This window comes from Coregonus clupeaformis, chromosome 7, assembly GCF_020615455.1.
Source record: "Coregonus clupeaformis isolate EN_2021a chromosome 7, ASM2061545v1, whole genome shotgun sequence".
Classification (NCBI taxonomy): Eukaryota; Metazoa; Chordata; class Actinopteri; order Salmoniformes; family Salmonidae; genus Coregonus; species Coregonus clupeaformis.
In genome coordinates, this window is record NC_059198.1 from 27,623,464 (window position 1) to 27,643,204 (window position 19,741).

Consider the following 19,741-nt stretch of genomic DNA (forward strand, 5'->3'; position numbering starts at 1 on the left):
GCACACTAGCTCCGCTGAGACCAACACAAAGACAGGCAGACAGAGATTGGAGAGACTAGAGAGCGAGGGAAGGACTGTACGTACCAGACTGTGAGAAACAGTTCTCATATCATATGCTCCTAGCTGGGTGTTTTCCCTCATTACCAAACCCTCATGCTGGTCCTTGTTCCTCACTGCCCTGATCACTCCATGGGACTCCAGACCCGGCCGCTAAGTGACCCGGCTCTCTCCTCCTCTATGGCGTGCCTCGACGTGGAGACCCCCGCCGTCTGCAGGGGTAAATTTAACTCAGGTGCCCCCGTCTCTATCGGTCTTTCCTTTTCTCCCTCCTCATTCTTTCACTCTCTCTTTCTATCGCTTACCTTTTCACTCCCTCTCTTTCTTCCTCTTTCTCTCTCTGTCGCTCCTCTTCACTCTTTCCCCGTCTCTCCTCTTCACTCTCTCGCTGACTGCTAGGTAGCATCACTACGTTGTTGGCATGAAGCCCAGTATCAACATAAATCAGTATCCATTTTGGTTTCCTCTACGGTTGTCTCCAGAAATGTTGTCTGTTTAGGACTTTTAAACTTTATTCTCAGTAAAATAATGGAGTTACTGTAAAATGTGTATGGCTTTATGGGTTTAGGTCTGCTTTTCAGTCAACTTGATTACCTTGAATGAAATATACAGCTACTTATAGGCCTATTGAACATGACCGACGGCAGTGATGTCAGAGTAATCTGTACTGATTAATTGATGACAACACCTTGACGATGAGCTGGGACAGAGACATAGAGCCCCACCAGGAAATGATAGGGCATTACAGAACAAATAGCCATTAAATTATGTCCAGTGTCAGTTTGAGACTAGATTAACAGCATCACAATAGTGTAAAGAGTTGTTGTTCTCTATTAGAAACAAACAAAGTTAAAACAAGGGAGGAGATGAGGCCAGAATGAAGGGAGGGGACTGGGGAGGTATAGCTTATCATATTATTAGGATCCTTAAACCCCGGACTGTGTGTTCACTTCTTATGATGAGTCCAGTGTTACCCTCAGGCTATCAGCTAAGCATGATGTCACCATTTAGTTAGTACCTTTTCCTGAACAGCATTCTACTGTACAATATATTGGCTCAGAGGAAAAGTCCCCAGTGAAATTCTAAACCTGGAAATGCTGTAGCTCCACATTCTGTTTGTGATCTGCATACCTTTACAGGGCAACTCCTGATAGTATAAGGTGTTTCGAAGAACAACTTGGTTTGTAAAGAAAAGGTGATATGACTCTTTAATGTAAGTCCCCTCAGGTCATAGATGTAGAATCATGCTTGGATGAGTTGGATGGATCTGTTTTGAATTTATTGCATTTTTACATTTTAGTCATTTAGCAGACGCTCTTATCCAGAGCGACTTACAGTTAGTGCATACATTATTTTATATTTTTCATACTGGCCCCCCGTGGTAATCAAACCCACAACCCTGGCGTTGCAAACACCATGCTCTACATCCCTGCCGGCCATTCCCTCCCCTACCCTGGACGACGCTGGGCCAATTGTGCGCCGCCCCATGGGTCTCCCGGTCGCGGCCGGCTATGACAGAGACTGGATTCGAACCAGGATCTCTAGTGGCACAGCTAGCACTGCGATGCAGTGCCTTAGACCACTGTGCCACTCGGGACCAATGTGCTATTACTTATCTATCTTCAAAAATACATCAAACAACAAACTGACTCATCAAGTCAATTAGTATTTGCAAGGGCATGGAGCACAGCTGAGCTGCAAGGAGAACACTGTATATTTCCAGCAGTAATGGCAACATAGCTTTTGTCAGTGTCAGACTGTTGCTATAACAGTGTAGCCATAACAAAACAGATTATCTTTTATATGTATGCACAGTGTTTCTAGGAAAAAGTCAGGCCAAAAGATCTAACGGTAGACTTTGTCCAGAGATGAGTTTTGTTGAGACGAACATGGGCAGGGGATTAGAGATAGAATCAGGAGACAGGGATTTTAGTAAAGCCTATGTACACTGAGGTTTGTGAAGTACCTCTGTTTATGCTGTGCTGGAGAGCAGGGGAGTGCAGCAGACTTGCATCACAGAGGTTAGCCAGGGTTCACTGAGAACAGCACTATTGACATCAGTCAAACAAATGTAAGGAGCACCTCAGGCATGGGCTGTACTGCCACGCTGATGTCAAGAATAACAACTTGATATGGCACTATTGTTCTCATAAATCGTCAATTGGCCTTTAGCATTCTTTTCCAGTCGAGTCAGAGTGGATAATATGAATATTGAAACTGACCAATGGTAATTCTCTCCAATCTTTTTTTTTTGTCATTTAGGTGACAGTCCAGAGCGACTTACAGTTTAGTGAGTGCATACATTATTTTTATTTTTTTATTTTTTCATACTGGCCCCCCGTTGGAATCGAACCCACAACGCCATGCTCTACCAATTGAGCTACATCTCTGCCGGCCATTCCCTCCCCTACCCTGGACCAATTGTGCGCCACCCCATGGGTCTCCCGGTCGCGGCCGGCTACGACAGAGCCTGGATTCTACCAGGATCTCTAGTGGCACAGCTAGCACTGCGATGCAGTGCCTTAGACCACTGCACCACTCGGGAGGCCAAGAGGCCATCTTCCAGAATGATCTTTCTGGGGCCGTGTAGGCACCCCCCTGGTGTGCAGGTTGACGTGTATTGTCATGAGTCTTGTCCTGGAGGCAGCGATTTCCCCTTAGATAGGTGAGCTGCAAAGTCAAGATTTTGTAAGAATTTATGAAAACAAACATTCGCAGTGTGGTTAAAGTTAGGGTTAAAATCAGATTTTATTTACTTTGTGGCTGTTCCAGCAAGTGACCACTGCAGAGCTTCCTCCAGAACAAGATTCATGACAAAAAACACTAACCTGACCCTGTTGTGAATGTGTAATGGGAACCATGTATAGGCAGCAGGAGCAGGCACACAGTGTTCTGAGCCCTGGAGGCGCAGTGGGCTTGTTTCGGGGGGCTCTGAGAATGGACTCAGTTGCTCCCCCGCCTCGGGTCCCTGGGACACTCTGTACTCCTCTGTCCACCAGTGGGAGCGGGTCCCCCACTCTGTACAATGCTTTGGGTTCCAGTCCCGGGCCCCACCCCCACGCCACCTCCAGACTCCATGGTTCCCAGGCCTTGTTCTCACAGCTGCCCAGTTTATTTTAGTTGGAGTGAGTCATGTTGGCCTGGTCAGACGCAGTGACTGTCCCAGGGGACTAGAGCAGAGTAGTATGTAGTGTGTGTGTGTTTAGTGTGTGTGAATGTGCGTAGACCATCTGGCTAGAGCCAATGAGCAGTCTACTCCAGCAGCAGTCCGACCTCATTATGAACACAGCGCCTTGGTGCCGATAAGGTCCCCACGTTCCTCACAGTGCCGCGTCGTTCGTCACTATCAACCGTCACCTTCCACTGTTATTCCACTGAAATAACACGTCCACGCTCGCCTGTTTATGCATGTTTAAACTTGGCCCGCACTGCAGTTTATGTTCTTCATAAGGAATTTCAATTTGTTGTGGCTAAAGTTAGCTAGGTTAGCTCGGTGGTTAACGTTAGCTAGGCTAGGGGTTAGGGGTTAAGGTTAGGAGTTAGGGTTAGGGGTTAAGGTTAGGAGTTAAGGTTAGGGTTAGCTAACATGCTAGCTTAAGTAGTTAAAAAGTCTACTCCAGCAGCAGTCCGACCTCATTATGAACACAGCGCCTTGGTGCCGATAAGGTCCCCACGTTCCTCACAGTGCCGCGTCGTTCATCACTATCAACTGTCACCTTCCACTGTTATTCCACTGAAATAACACGTCCACGCTCGCCTGTTTATGCATGTTTAAACTTGGCCCGCACTGCAGTTTATTATGATGGAAAAATAACATTGAGTGCCATCCAAGGATTTGGAGCCTCCTGCATAAGACTCAACATTTTTCACTTCTTCTGCACCGAGTCCTTCTTGTCTTTTTAAGTTCCAGCGGCTTAATGGATCAGTGCTTATCCCTCCAAAACAAGACTACACATCTCACTTTTTATGAAGCGGCACTTACAAATGAGACAGAGTTCACTCAGCCCTAGGATGACATCATCTCCAACTCGGAGGTGACTTGGATATATGAACATTGCACTGTAATTAGTCTTCAGGGTTTGTTTTTTCTACAGTGGTACTTGAGAAAGACTCATCCCTTGCCTGTGTCTATCTATGATTGTATTTCAAGTTGAACATCTATGTAAAGTTACCTCTGCATTTGCATCCCAGTCCGTCCTCAATATTTCATTGTCTTCACTTTATTTGAAGAGAGCTTGTATATTAATATGTAAAGCCCATGTAATCTCTCTAAAGTAAACTCACCGTGTCAAGAAGAGTGTTATTGCCAGTAGTCTGGTAGGTTAACTATGCAGGAAGTCTATAAGATGTCTCTATAGGATGTCTTATGTGGAGGAACAGGACTTCCTGTTTTGTTCTGGCTGGGCTGTGACGTGGTGTGTCAACACAAATTCGTGACTGGTCAAATTTTTCATGTCCACTACACGATTTTCTTCTTCATAACGAATCGAGTCCAGTACACGATGTTCTTCATAAGGAATTTCAATTTGTTGTGGCTAAAGTTAGCTAGGTTAGCTCGGTGGTTAACGTTAGCTAGGCTAGGGGTTAGGGGTTAAGGTTAGGAGTTAGGGTTAGGGGTTAAGGTTAGGAGTTAAGGTTAGGGTTAGCTAACATGCTAGCTTAAGTTGTTAAAAAGTAGTAAGTAGTTACAAAGTTGCTAATTAGCTAAAATGTCAAAGTTGTTCATCATGTGATTCGAACACGCAACGTTTGGGTTGCTAGACCTTCGCGTTATATGCCCACCCATCCTCCCACGACCAACCTCCCTCCTATCGTTTCTGTCTTAAGTAACCTACTGCCTTTATCTGTGGGTTGGGTGTGTAGTAGAACTGGGCAGACAAAAATCCATATTGCGATAAATTGCCAGAATTCTGTAATATGAATGTGCACCAGTCGAACATTCATGTTATAAAAGTCTGCCAATTTATCGCAATATGGTGCAGCACCCCTTTTTTTTATCCTTTAAACTACTACTACTAGTTTGATGGTTGTAGCCATGAGTTGTCCCATTAACAATCATCCATATTAGCAAACTTATTTCATTTCAAACTTCATATTTCTCTAGTATAGGCTACTTATCGTAATAAACGATATCAGCAAGATCCCTGCGATAAGTGATCGTTATTGATAATTTTCAGTTCATCGTCCCAGCTCTAATGTGTAAATGGAGGGTCGTCTGAACCTGGTCCCAGATATGTTTATGCTGTCTTGCTAACGCCTATGGTCATTGGCGTGGCGGCACAAACAGATCTGGGACCAGGCTAGTTGTGTATAGGTTGACCTCTAACCTATCTCTGCTTCTCTCCCACAGTCCTCCAGCGCCGCCTGCAGCAGAGACGCACCCGTGAGCAGCTAGTGGAGCAGGGCATCATGCCACGTGAGTATGGCCACTGGGCATTGGGCACCGCCACTCTCAAACCACGAAGGATTTAATATACTGTAACTCACTTCTACCAGAGTTAAGGTTAATGGTCTGGCATGTAGGAAAATTATAACTGCACCCACACCATAGTAATTAAAGTGGGTCTTGGTTCCAGAATGCTCTCAGGATATGTGATATATTTATTACCTCAATGAATACCATACATTGAACTACATGTTGTCTGATTTTATACTATTATGACAACCATACAGGAGTGGAATTCTGCCACCACTGATGTCTTGACCACCCTCCACCACAAACCTTGTCATGATGTTTGTAGAATAAATAAATACTCGGAATGGTCCAAGGTCTTAACCCACAGTGAGGCATATATCGGTGGCCAGTGGCATACCAGAAACCAAAAGGCATACTGAAAACTTCCACACCCGGCTCTCAGTCAGCAAAGTGGAGAAGAATCATTCCTCTTGCTGCCCTTACTGGATCAGTCTCTCTGGGAGTGGGTTGTATGTAATAAAAGAGAGCAGACTAGAGCAGACACACTGATAAGAAAGCAGACAGCAGACAGAGAGAGGGAGAACAGTGGTGTAGCTAAGTGATTTGTGGCTAGAGCCGCAGGAGCCCCAGACCAGATCCCTCTCAGTGCTGGGAGTGTGTTCTGTCTTGTCTTGTCCAGCCCTAAGAGGCCTCCTCCATGTGGACTCTAAGCTCCTCTTATTAGGTTCCATAGTCAGCACTGTATGAGTCAGCGACTGGGCCTGCACTGGAGGTCAGTAACCATCACTGTGGCCCTAGCGCAAGCCGCACAGGAACCTCCCAAATAGCGACACTGGGTGAATCGCTCTGGTTCTCCCACACAGAGGACTTATAATAGGTATGCAGGCCAGGGCTTGGGTGACGCTCAGGAATGCTTAGCTCTGCTCCTCTGAGTTTGACGCACACCCTATGACTGAGAAGAACCCCTGGTCAGTGTGTGTTCAGACCTCAGTGTGTATGTGCTGAAAGCAAACAGTGCTTGTGTTAGCTAGAGGTGACTAATGGGTGTAGCCGTGCCGTGCCAAAAGCAGGATAAGTGTGTCTGATGAGATCAAAGTCTCAGCCTGACTGTCTCACTAGTTGGATGAGTGGAGCATTCAGAGACATCCTGTCCTACTCCCGTCAGCTATTGTGTAGTATCAAGGCTATCCTCTCTTCCAAAGAAATATCACGCATTATTGTCTCTCCCTTATTGTCATCAGCTTGTCATCTCAAGTACAACTACATCATGTCTCAAATATGAACTTTCAGGATGACGAGTTGACGTTTTACCCATTAGAAGTTATGGGTAGTTACAGTGAGCTCCACAAGTATTTGGACAGTGACACATTTGTAGTTGTTTTGGCTCTGTACTCCAGCTCTTTGGATTTGAAATGAAACAAGTGCAGATTGTCAGCTTCAATTTGAGGGTTTTTTCATCCATATCGGGTGAACCGTTTAGGAATTACAGCACTTTTTGTACATAGTCCCCCACATTTTAGGGGACCAAAAGTATTGGGACAAATTCACTTATATGTGTATTAAAGTAGTCAAAAGTTTTGTATTTGGTCCCATATTCCTAGCACGCAATGACTACATGAAGCTTGTGACTCTACGAACGTGTTGGATGCATTTGCTGTTTGTTTTGGTTGTGGGTTGTGTTTCAGATTATTTTGTGCCCAATAGAAATGAATGGTAAATAATGAATTGTCATTTTGCAGTCACTTTTATTGTAAATAAGAATATAATATGTTTCTAAATGCTTCTACATTAATGTGGATGCTACCATGATTACGGATAATCCTGAATGAATCATGAATAATGATGAGTGAAAAGGTTACAAAGGCATATCATCCCCCCCTGTTATTGTAATGGTGAGAAGTTAGCATATCTTGGGGGTATGATATTTGTGCGTCTGTACCTTTCTCACTCATCATTACTCACGATTCATTCAGGATTATCCATAATCATGGTAGCATCCACATTAATGTAGAAGTGTTTAGAAACATATTATATTCTTATTTACTAATCATTTCTATTGGGCACAAAATAATCTGAAACACAACCAAAACAAAAAGCAAATGCATCCAACAAGTTGTGGAGTCACAAGCCTGATGTTATCATTGCGTGCTACGAATATGGGACCAAATACTAAACTTTTGACTACTTTAATACACATAAGTGAATTTGTCCCAATACTTTTGGTCCCCTAAAATGGGGGGACTATGTACAAAAACTGCTGTAATGTCTAAACGGTTCACCCGATATGGATGAAAATACCCTCAAATGAAAGCTGACAGTCTGCACTTTAACCTCATAGTCATTGTATCATTTCATACAGAGCCAAAACAAAACATTGTCACTGTCCCAATACTTTTGGAGCTCACTGTATATGATGTTCATCTTCCCTCCCATAGCACTGAAATGCCCTGCTGCCTTCCATGAGCAGATCCGCAGCCTGCAGAGGTCCAGGGTAAGACCTCACAAACTCATCTCACTAACACTAGTGTTCATTGTACTTCATTGAGATAAACACACACTATAACATGCATATGCCGTTCTATATCATCTCGATTAAATGTATTTTTGTGTTGTTTTTTACAGACTGAGAACTTCTTGAAGCACAAAATCCGCAGTAGACCTGAACGTTCAGAGCTGGTCCGCATGCACATCCTGCAAGGTAACTACACTACCACGTACTGTATGCTTTATGATAGGCTGTAGAGAAGACAGATAATACAGAGCATACTCAGCTACCAACATAACGTCAATGTACGTTTAGCTGGCCAAGTTAGCTCTCAGAAGAGAGATGATGATGGAAGAGGAGGATCCTGTGAAATTGTATCCCTCCCTATTGGATACAATCCATAGGATGTTAAATATTCACAACTTTAGATGCTACAATCAGTTGTCTGATTGATTGTCTTTGACGTATGAGGACATACCACCTTAAACAGTCTCCATTGTGAGACACACAGTAGTAGAACAGTACTGTTGTGAGTTCTAGGTAGACTAGCAGTTACTGATGAGTTGCTGTCTGTCCCACAGAGACCCATGCGGAGGCCTCACTGCAGGCCACTCAGATGATGCTGAAGAGAGCCAGGCTGGCTGATGACCTCAATGAGAAGCTGGCCCAGCGACCCGGCCCCATGGAGCTGGTGGTCAAGAACATTCTGCCTGTGGAACCCAGCCTCGTCAAGGACGCTGTCACCGGTAGAGAACACTCTTGAGTTTATACATTATTAGGCTAAGGGCGAAGTAACTCATTCAACTCCCACTCCCTGGATATTTTGTATAGTCTAGATTTCTGAAAGTGCCTATTACGACTAACACAGCATTGAGACATTTCCAGTGACTACCATAAGAAACAACTTAGTACAAACCTCTCTCCATTGGTCTACTTGTAATTAATAAGCTGTGCTTTTGCACATAATAATAATAATAATAATAATATGCCATTTAGCAGACGCTTTTATCCAAAGCGACTTACAGTCATGCGTGCATACATTTTTGTACACATGTTACGTTGCAGATCGCGCAGATGGTGAGGTGGAGAATGACTTCCCCAAGACGTCAACACTGGATGTGTACAACTTTGACGAGGACAGCAGCGACGCCCTGTCCCCAGAGCAGCCGGCCAGCCAGGAGTCCCAGAGCTCCTCTGCCCCCTCACCCTCCCCCAGGACCCCTAGGGAGACAGAGGCCCCTGCTGCTCCCTCAACCTCCCAACCGACCAGCTCCATCACCATGCAGGTAGGTCCCATCGCTATACCTCACCACCTATAAATACCCATCTTAAATTGTGTTATGGTATTACTAACAGCGTAAATATTGTATGTTTCTACATTTTGGGCCTGAATAATAGTCTCCCAGTGCACCTGCCTGTTGTATATCAAATTTAATTTGCTAGAAAATATTATTTGCCTCTGTTTTTTTCTGTATTAGAAGGCATTCATATTTTGTTAGTCTTTTTCCAGTTGCTCTGCGCTTGTGGCTTACTGTGGGAGGGGGATTTACAGGCCTCTGTTCCCCTCCTTACTGAACGGGCCATGTGGTTTCTATCTGTCTCTTTATCTCAGCACTGCCCACCTACCTCCCAGTCCACAACAGACTTCCTCAACTTCTCTCAAGTCTCCACCAATGAGCATCAGAACAATCATCTGGTGACCACGCCTCAGCCAATCACCACTGTTGCCCCTCCAAAGCCGGGGCCTATGTTAGTAAAGGTGAGCCACAAACTTTAAAGAAAGTGATGTCATATCACATAATGATGGAGAGTACTTGAACCTTGTGGCAAAGGTATGGTAAATCATGGAAATGTGCAAAGATGTACAGTGAGGGAAAAAAGTATTTGATCCCCTGCTGATTTTGTAAGTTTGCCCACTGACAAAGACATGATCAGTCTATAATTTTAATGGTAGGTTTATTTGAACAGTAAGAGAGACAGAATAACAACAAAAAAATCCAGAAAAACGCATGTCAAAAATTGTATTAATTGAAATGAGTTTTTGACCCCTCTGCAAAACATGACTTAGTACTTGGTGGCAAAACCCTTGTTGGCAATCACAGAGGTCAGACGTTTCTTGTAGTTGGCCACCAGGTTTGCACACATCTCAGGAGGGATTTTGTCCCACTCCTCTTTGCAGATCTTCTCCAAGTCATTAAGGTTTCGAGGCTGACGTTTGGCAACTCGAACCTTCAGCTCCCTCCACAGATTTTCTATGGGATTAAGGTCTGGAGACTGGCTAGGCCACTCCAGGACCTTAATGTGCTTATTCTTGAGCCACTCCTTTGTTGCCTTGGCCATGTGTTTTGGGTCATTGTCATGCTGGAATACCCATCCACGACCCATTTTCAATGCCCTGGCTGAGGGAAGGAGGTTCTCACCCAAGATTTGACGATATATGGCCCCGTTCATCGTCCCTTTGATGCAGTGAAGTTGTCCTGTCCCCTTAGCAGAAAAACACCCCCAAAGCATAATGTTTCCACCTCCATGTTTGACGGTGGGGATGGTGTCCTTGGGGTCATAGGCAGCATTCCTCCTCCTCCAAACACGGCGAGTTGAGTTAATGCCAAAGACCTCGATTTTGGTCTCATCTGACCACAACACTTTCACCCAGTTCTCCTCTGAATCATTCAGATGTTCATTGGCAAACTTCAGACAGGCCTGTATTTGTGCTTTCTTGAGCAGGGGGACCTTGCGGGTGCTGCAGGATTTCAGTCCTTCACGGCGTAGTGTGTTACCAATTGTTTTCTTGGTGACTATGGTCCCAGCTGCCTTGAGATCATTGACAAGATCCTCCTGTGTAGTTCTGGGCTGATTCCTCACCGTTCTCATGATCATTGTAACTCCACGAGATGAGATCTTGCATGGAGCCCCAGGCCGAGGGAGATTGACAGTTATTTTGTGTTTCTTCCATTTGCGAATAATCGCACCAACTGTTGTCACCTTCTCACCAAGCTGCTTGGCGATGGTCTTGTAGCCCATTCCAGCCTTGTGTAGGTCTACAATCTTGTCCCTGACATCCTTGGAGAGCTCTTTGGTATTGGCCATGGTGGAGAGTTTGGAATCTGATTGATTGATTGCTTCTGTGGACAGGTGTCTTTTATACAGGTAACAAACTGAGATTAGGAGCATTCCCTTTAAGAGTGTGCTCCTAATCTCAGCTCGTTACCTGTATAAAAGACACCTGGGAGCCAGAAATATTTCTGATTGAGAGGGGGTCAAATACTTATTTCCCTCATTAAAATGCAAATCAATTTATAACATTTTTGACATTTTCTAGATTATTTTGTTGTTATTCTGTCTCTCGCTGTTCAAATAAACCTACCATTAAAATTATAGACTGATCATTTCTTTGTCAGTGGGAAAACGTACAAAATCAGCAGGGGATCAAATACTTTTTTCCCTCACTGTACATTCAATGCAACGATTAAATATACATTTATTTATAGCATTTAGCTGAGCACATTACAAGCTATAACCAAACTTTTCTTTCTCTTGGCACAGAAAGCTATTTATTTCAGCAATTAAGATATGTTGGTTCCTTTTGGATCCCAGCTAGCTGAGCAAGCTTTTCCTACAAACACTAAATATACCCTGTAAACGTGAATGTCACCTCTGATATTTGACTCTCTCTCTCTCTGATCTGTTGTGGTTTTCATGCTGCTTCCTTTGGAACTGTAATCAGAGATAAGATGTCAGAGGAGGACAAACACTGGGGCTGTGTTCGGTCACAGTGAAAGAGCCTGTCAGTGCAGGCAGAGACGAGTCGAAAGTGATGGTTCAACCAAGTCAAATGCGGTTCAAAGCACAACAAGGCCTGGAGGAGTTTTTCACAAATCCATTAACTTAAACAGCCAGCCGCTCTCAGTCTTCAATTAAGGTTAAGTGACAGGCTTACTCTTAGCCTTCAGGGCATAAAGGATGGAAGCAAAAGACGGGAGTAAAGCAATAACTTGGGCATTTGTCATAATCCTTTACACTCAAAGCAAATTCATATTTTCTGAGCTCTGCCCCTCCCGTGTTGAAGAACAGGGAGGAATACATTTGAGGCTGTGTGTTTACATAAACCAACTTGAATGATATTTCTATGGCTTGAATCTACCTCCCAAATACCAAGCCATTTAATGTGTATCCTGTAATTTAGTTACTGAACAATAAGGGTCACCTCACATCCCTTTCCACATTCCATTTCCCCATCCTGTCTTTCTCACTGGGCGTTATCACAATGTCCCACCTATTAATTTGATACTACAGTATGAAATGGGCACAATTTCATGTACAAGCCTCACAATACTGGCAAGATGTTTAGACGTTATCCATAACAGTCAGAACAGGCTTTAGATCACCAAAAATGTCCACAAACCACTCTGTGAGATGGACCATTGAGGTTTTCAGTGAAAACGTTTCAATGCTCCTCCCAGATAGTATTCAGTAGGTTGTAACCGTTCCTCTTTTCCCTGTGCAGCAAAGCCAGCCAAAGACACCCAATGACAAGAGCCGCAGTAAAAAGAATAAGGACCCCAAGCCGCGGGTGAAGAAGCTCAAGTACCACCAGTACATCCCCCCGGACCAGAAACAGGAGCCCAACGAGGCCCCCATGGACTCAGCCTACACTAGGCTACTGCATCAGCAGCAGCAGTTCCTCCAGCTGCAGATACTGAGCCAGCAGCAGCAGCACTATAATTACCAGGCCATCCTGCCTGCCCCACTCAAGTATGGCCCACTGTAAAAAGGACATTGGAATGTAATGTGTTACCACAGCTTGCATACCGTAGGCCAAGTAATGTGGCTAGCCCTCACATTCTAGTTGTAGTTTTATTGACTGATAGCTTTGTGTTGAGGGCAGTCAGTACATCATAGCTACACCTGGAAGACAAACATTGTTTCCTTTGAACAATGTCATTTTATTTACCAAACAATCCTAACAGAATAAGTCCACACCTGGGTAATAGTGATGTAATCTGCCACATCCGTTTCCTGCACAGCTTCTGTTTGGCTTAGATATAGTATTCCTGTCTTCATTGTCCCGGATGGAGACTGTTAAATGTGAATGATGGGACATACAGGAAACTCTTTCTCCCATCCGAACACTAAACACTAAACCCTCCTCCTTTTGTCTGTGTTCCTACAGGTCGATGGAGGGTCAGAACAGCTGCTCCAATGTGTCTCTGAGTGGCAGCAGTCTGTCCAGTCCCATCATGGTCTCTCTACCCAGCGCTGCCCCTGCACGGTCTAACCAGACTCTTACAAACCGCAAGCCTGGTGTCCTACCTGCCAACCTGGATGAAATGAAGGTGAAGCTCACTCCTGCTCCGTAAAAACATACAGTAGCTTATTTTACTCAAACATAGATACATTACAGGGCAGAGCACAGCACATCACCTAGGCAGTGACATGTTGTATGGAGATTTATTGAGAGGGCTTGTCTTTTATGATGATGACTCATGACTGTTCATTATCCCTGGTCCGTAGGTAGCTGAGCTGAAGATGGAGCTGAAACTGCGAGGTCTTCCGGTGTCTGGCACCAAGACTGACCTGATAGAGAGATTAAAGCCTTATCAAGAGAGCCCCAGCAGCCAGGCTGCCACTGCCATGGAGCTGACAGGCCACACAGGGGCCCCACAGCCGGAGAGCATGAGCTCCACACCCCCTGTGTCCCCCGCGCCCTCAGAGGTCTCCAGCCTGGGCATGGAGGAGGCTGGGATGCCAGGAGCTCTTTCCCCAGCTCGGCCCACTCCCTCTGGGTCGTCTCCCCACCAAGGCCCCCTGGAGGACAGCCCCATGGAGACCAGAACCTCAGAGAAGGACCAGCGATTGCACGAGAAGGAGCGTCAGATCGAGGAGCTGATGTGGAAGCTGGAGCAGGAGCAGAGGCTGGTGGAGGAGCTGAAGATGCAGCTAGAGGTGGAGAAGAGGGGTCAGCCCAGCCCTCCAGCCCCCATGGCCCTGGCCCAGGTCAAAGAAGAGGGCAGGGCCGCCTCAAACTGCTCCGCCTCTGCGCATAGCCCACTCGCAGTGGTGAAACAGGAGGAGCCCAGCTCAGGCCAGGTGCAGACGTCCCTCCTGCCTCAGTTCTTCATCAGCCACCAGCAGGTGCCTCAGGTCATCAGACAGCCCCAGCCTCAGACCCCGCTGTCTGGCCAGCCTGGAACACAGATCCTGCTGCCTGTCTCCCTGCCCACCAGCACTGCCACCATCCAGCTACCGAACAACAGCATTAAGCTGCAGGTCAGAGAGCCGGTCCTGCAGACCACAGTTAACACTGCAGATCCAGGCCTCATCCAGAAAACAGAGGCCTCAGCACCCCAGCAACAACAACACACCACCCAGACCCAACCCATGGCACAGGTGAGAATATATGGTTTACTTTACTCCAATCCCATATTTAGAGTGGGATATTCCCCAAGCTACTGTCAGCAGCCACCATTTTACCCACCTGTATTGTAGTGTCTCTGTGTATTGGGTTATAGTACTCTCCATGGGCTGTGTGCTGCACCAAACTAAATAAACTAAATAAATAGCTGTCTGTGGATGAATTGTTCCGCTGAATTAATTGCACATCCTGTTTTTGTGCCCTTTTTCTGGGATAACACCATTTCCAGAGCACTTTATAAATTACATTCTATTGTGATGGGCCGGCCTAATCACATTTCTTAGGGCATTAGCCGTGTTTTGAAAGCAGAGAGTCTCTCTCTCCAACTTCTTTAATATGCTCTTCTCTGGGTGATTTATCTAGTGTGTTGCCAAGGTAATAGCAGGCCTGGCCAGGGTGATGAATTCCTCTCCTAGTCACATCAGAAGGAGGGCCGGAGGCCGTCTATGCTCCGGTTACTGGAGCAGGTGCTGACTGACGGCCAGGCAGACAGCACAGTAGACTATGTTGTCTGCTCTAGTCTATAGGACCAGACCTGGGTTCAAATAGCATTTGTTTTCCTTCAAATACTTAAGCTGTGTTTGACTGGGCTTGTCCGGCATAATTAAACCAATTGGATAGTCCCAAAAGTGCACACCCCATCCATCGGTCACTCAAATGCAAGCTTAAGCAAACAGTACTTAATTGAAAGATGTCAAATACTATTTGAACCCAGGTCTGCAGAGCTGCACTGGGCCGAACCAACAGCCAGACAGAATTAGCAACAGCAACTGCAGCACAACACTCATTGAAGAGTGCTCTCACACCCAGAAACACAACTCTTTTAGCACTGCACTGCCCATGCCTTTTATTGTGTTCCTAAAGAATGTGTACTACCACATAATAATACATAAACACTTTTTATTCCTCCCAGAGAAAGTGTCTACCCTGTCTAACCACTGTGTGCCTTCTAAGGGGAGTGTTTACTACTACAGCTGACCAGTATGTATCTGTCCCAGAGGGAGCGTGTACCACAGGGTTAACCACTGTTCATCATTCCTCTACAGACGACAGTCCCACTGTGCACCACCACCTCAGGCTCTGGGTTCCAGTTCAGAGCAGGCCCTGGTCAGACAGAGATCTCCCAGTGTTTCCTAAACACCTCCCCAGGGAGCAGGTCCCCTTCCAGGGCCTCGTCCAACCAAGCAGTCCCCAATGGTCCAACAAAGAAGGTATTGTTTAAATACTGTATTACGTATACACATCTTATCTACATGTATTCATTTAGTTGTGTTGAATATGTGAACCGCATTGTTTACAGCTTATAGGGGTTAGAGCTCATTGTTTTTTCTGTTTATCAGTCCCCCTCTCCCTGCCAGCCCAACTTCTCAAACCACGTCCCAAAGAGTAAGGACCCGCCACGCTACGAAGAGGCCGTTAAACAGACACGCAGAATGCAGACTGCTGCACAGGTAATACAGCTTGTATAACACTACTAAAACACACTGGACTGACCTGCTAGGTCTGTTAGGCGTTAAGGCAGGTATTGACTGGTCTTTATTGTCTATGCAGGTTCCCACTGCAACCAGCCAGCACATGGACGACCTGTTTGACGTGTTGATCGAGAGTGGAGGTGAGAAAAATACTTGACTATAGTTGGGGTCTCCTCTTCTCCATTGAGACAGCTGAATCAGTCCCTCCCTGTCCATTAATCCATTATCGCCCATGTTCCTTCTTCTACAGAGATCTCCCCCTTCATCAGACAGGACCCTTCCTTTCCAGACAAGCTGCTTCCTGTGACCGCCAGTGTAACCACCCTGCCCTTCAACACGGTGCTATCCCGCCCCCCGCCCCAGATCCAGGTGGCCCGGCCCGTCCCCACCCTGAACCCCCCGGCCCCACCCAGCCTGACAGCCCTGGCCACAGACAACCAGTTGGAGGCCTTCCTGGATGGCACGCTGGCTAGGGAGACTGAGCCCCGGACACTGAGGCTGATGGAGGAGCTGCACAGCCAGCTGCTGGAGCACTCCCCCCACTCCCCCATGGACATGGACACAGACACCACCGGGTTCAACAACATCAGTGCACCCCCCTCCAGCTACCACCTGGACCACACCAACTTGGACAACATGGAGTGGCTGGACCTGACCATGCCCGGGCCGACGGGGGGGCTCAACCCACTGGGCCTTCCCCCGTCTGGGGTCTTCTCCTCTGACTTCCTGGACTCCCATGACCTGCAGCTACACTGGGACTAAGGGGCGTCAATGTGACCCCCTGCCCCCAAACAGGCCTGTTCAGACAGAGGGCTGTCAGGGAGAGACACACACATACTGATAAGTGAGACGGAGAGCCCAGTCCTCCTCCAGTGGAGGTGGGGGAGGAGAGTGCAGTGCTGCTGGCCTTGAGTCTCTGTGGGCAGTTCTGTGCAGGGCTACAGCAGCAGTGGTGGTGGATCTCACTGCTCTGAGCAGCTCAGAGTGCTAGAGGCATGGACCCGCCTTCCTCATTGGATATACAATATAGCTGTTTCCCTCTGAGGTATCGGCCCTCATAACAGCCACTCATTCTAAGGAAGGCAAAGCACCCGCTGGGCTGACCGTGGTATAGATCAGTGGTATGATTAGGTTGATCTCCCCCTGTGGTCTCTTTCAGAAGAGGACCTGGTCTGAGGAAGGGTGGTCTCTACTGAAATGGCGTTACAGTAGATAAGGAGTGGGACCAGGAAATGTGATCCTGGCTCAGGATGAGAACTTGCTAGTGGAAACAGATGTTGACCCAGGTGTTACAGAGAATTTCACGCCTGGTTCTGACTGCACCACAGTGGCATGGTTACTGACTGACTTTAAATTTGATAAATTTGACAGACAGCGCAGAGAGATTGTAGATATTATAAGCCTATGTCTACAGTAGCAGGAGTCTGTCTGCTCTGCTGCATACATCACTAAGGCAGCTGTATTACAGTCCTGTGTATGTATGACCTATTGGAATGTGGTATTAGCTTAGCATTATGGCTTTGAAATAACTGCCTTTGCTTTACTCAGTGCCCCCATGCGATTCCCATCATAGGAGGAAATGGGACACAGATGCTAAAAGACTGCACATATTGCATTGTGCCTTATTTATAAGACCTTTTGGCAAATATCTTGCTATTATCAAGGCATTGCTTTCACTTAATTCAACCAAAGAATTTCCACAGAGTACACAGAGTGATGACTACTTAAAGTGAAGTGTTAACAGTAAGCAGCCTTATATCATGTAAGAGAAAACAGTGAGAGCACAAAACCCACATTTAGTGTCATTGGTTGACAATAAGAGAACTGTCGGCCTGAGAACTCTTGAATTCATCTGAATTAGAAGTTGAGAGGCGTCACATTTCTGGCAGCTGTTGTTCTTACTCTATTCTTGTGTGGGGAGCGTAGGGCCAATGTGAGTTTGTTTACCAAGCTGCAACGTGCTTTGCCTTAGTGTCCATGGGGTCACAATAGGTGGCACAGCATCCCACAGCACTGCTGTACCTAGCCAGGTCTAGGCGTATGTCCTTTATAGGATTGACAAAAGAGCCTTTGAAAATGTTTTCTCTCTCAACCCTATTGTCAAGTCTGGAGTGGATCTATCCCAATGTACAGATCAGCTGAATTTTGCTTGTTTATGTGTGGTGTGCAGTGCACATGAGTGAGAGCTGGTGTGTGTCTGTGCACTGCACATCTGTGTTGCATATCGCTTTTGCTTGTTTTGACTCTAGGAACTGCCAGAAATATAGCCAGTAAATTCCCCTCAGCATTTCCATTGCTCTCTTCAATATACTGTCTTAGTTGGCTGATATACTGAGCACAGACAAATTGACATCATTCAGTTTGACAAGCCAGTGCGTCACAGTGAATCAGCAGAGGTGGTTCAAGGCTGTCTTGTGCTTTTGTGATCAGCTTAGCAATATTTGTGGCCATAGTCCTGCAGGTTCAGGTGTCTTTGACACTCAAATGTTCATGTAAGCATAATTATTGTATAATTGTGTTGTAGTAGGCCTGATGTGCCTCTATTCATGAAGCCTTAGTCCAGCAGGTTATGTAGGGTCGGGATTTCAGTCACTCACATCATCACATAAATAGAGGCAACTTTTCAAAACACATTTCAAAACAAAGCAGTGCGTGATCCATAGGTACCATTATTACCAATAGATGAGTATTAAAATGATCTCCACACTGTTGGAATAGCCTTTGGTTTCACTCCTCACTCCCAGTTGAAGTCTTTTTTAGGTCAAAATCATACATTATTATTGCAATCGTACACCTGTAGTTAAAAATTACATTACAGTGATATATACTGGCCAAAGATAAAATGTGAAAGCATTTGAAGAGTGTTGAAACCAATGGTTGAAATGGGTTAAGCCAGAGGAGTTTACAGACGGGTTGACTTTGCAAAAGGTGGCAGTCCTCTTAATCAAGCAGTCTGAGCTACACAAAGGATAACTGCCTTTAGAAACACAGAAACATTTCAGCAATTTAGTAGAGCCCCAAAACATGGAAGAAGCTTTAAAACACTATTCAGCATGATAAGTTTGAAGCACCAACGACAGCATAAGAATTCCTTGGAAATACATTGCAGACGGTGCTAAAGAAGTATGTAATTTCAATGGTTTTAATAAATTACAGCCTACCTGTCTGTCCCCTACCAAAGAAAATTACTTAAAGGTCCAATGCAGCCGTTTTTACCTCAATATCAAATCATTTCGGAGTAACAATTAAGTACCTTACTATGATTGTTTTCACTTAAAATTATCCCAAAAAAGCTTCTTAGCAAAGAGCAATTTCTCTAGCAATAATTTTGCTAGGACTGTCTGGGAGTGGTCTGAGTAGGGAGGGGGAAACTGAAAACTAGCTGTTATTGGCAGAGAGGTTTGGAACTCTTTCTTATTGGTCTATTAACTAATTTACCACCAGGTGATGTCACCAGGCAAACCAAAACTCCATCCCACGTAAACAGGCTGAAATTTCAGGCGGTCTTTTTAAACAGCTCTTAGACTACAATGGCATTATTATCATTTTCACAGTATTATTCCAACCTCAGTGTTGACACATACACTGAGTGTACAAAACACCTGCTCTTTCCAGGTGAAAACTATGATCCCTTATTGATGTCACCTGTTAAATCCACTTCAATCAGTGTAGATGAAGGGGAGGAGACAGGTTAAAGAAGGATTTGTAATCCTTGAGTCAATTGAGACATGGATTGTGTATGTGTGCCATTCAGAAGGTGAATGGGCACGACAAAAGATTTAAGTGCCTTTGAACGAGGTATGCTAGTAGGTGCCAGGCGCACTGGTTTGAGTGTGTTAACTCCAACGCTGCTGGGTTTTTCATGCTCAACAGTTTCCTGTGTGTATCAAGAATGTCTA

At 45.5% G+C, this 19,741-nt stretch overlaps 1 protein-coding gene across 2 annotated transcripts in view; it reads left to right on the top strand.

The window, feature by feature from the left end:
• The window catches only part of LOC121569109 (myocardin-related transcription factor B-like), a 62,676-nt gene extending 43,470 nt beyond the window's left edge, over positions 1–19,206 (top strand). Inside the window, exons 1-14 of one of the 2 annotated variants that reach the window (XM_045221278.1) lie at positions 27–277; positions 5,408–5,473; positions 7,909–7,964; positions 8,096–8,171; positions 8,540–8,704; positions 9,024–9,244; positions 9,571–9,717; positions 12,463–12,710; positions 13,129–13,291; positions 13,470–14,345; positions 15,417–15,581; positions 15,711–15,821; positions 15,922–15,982; positions 16,093–19,206. In XM_045221278.1, coding sequence (XP_045077213.1) covers positions 154–277; positions 5,408–5,473; positions 7,909–7,964; positions 8,096–8,171; positions 8,540–8,704; positions 9,024–9,244; positions 9,571–9,717; positions 12,463–12,710; positions 13,129–13,291; positions 13,470–14,345; positions 15,417–15,581; positions 15,711–15,821; positions 15,922–15,982; positions 16,093–16,604 — 2,991 coding nt within the window. In that variant the 5' untranslated portion in view covers positions 27–153 and the 3' untranslated portion in view covers positions 16,605–19,206. Of the gene's footprint in view, positions 1–26; positions 278–5,407; positions 5,474–7,908; positions 7,965–8,095; positions 8,172–8,539; positions 8,705–9,023; positions 9,245–9,570; positions 9,718–12,462; positions 12,711–13,128; positions 13,292–13,469; positions 14,346–15,416; positions 15,582–15,710; positions 15,822–15,921; positions 15,983–16,092 lie in introns of those variants that run through there. The other variant, XM_041879752.2, reaches the window with a different exon arrangement.
• The last annotated feature ends 535 nt before the right edge of the window (positions 19,207–19,741 follow it).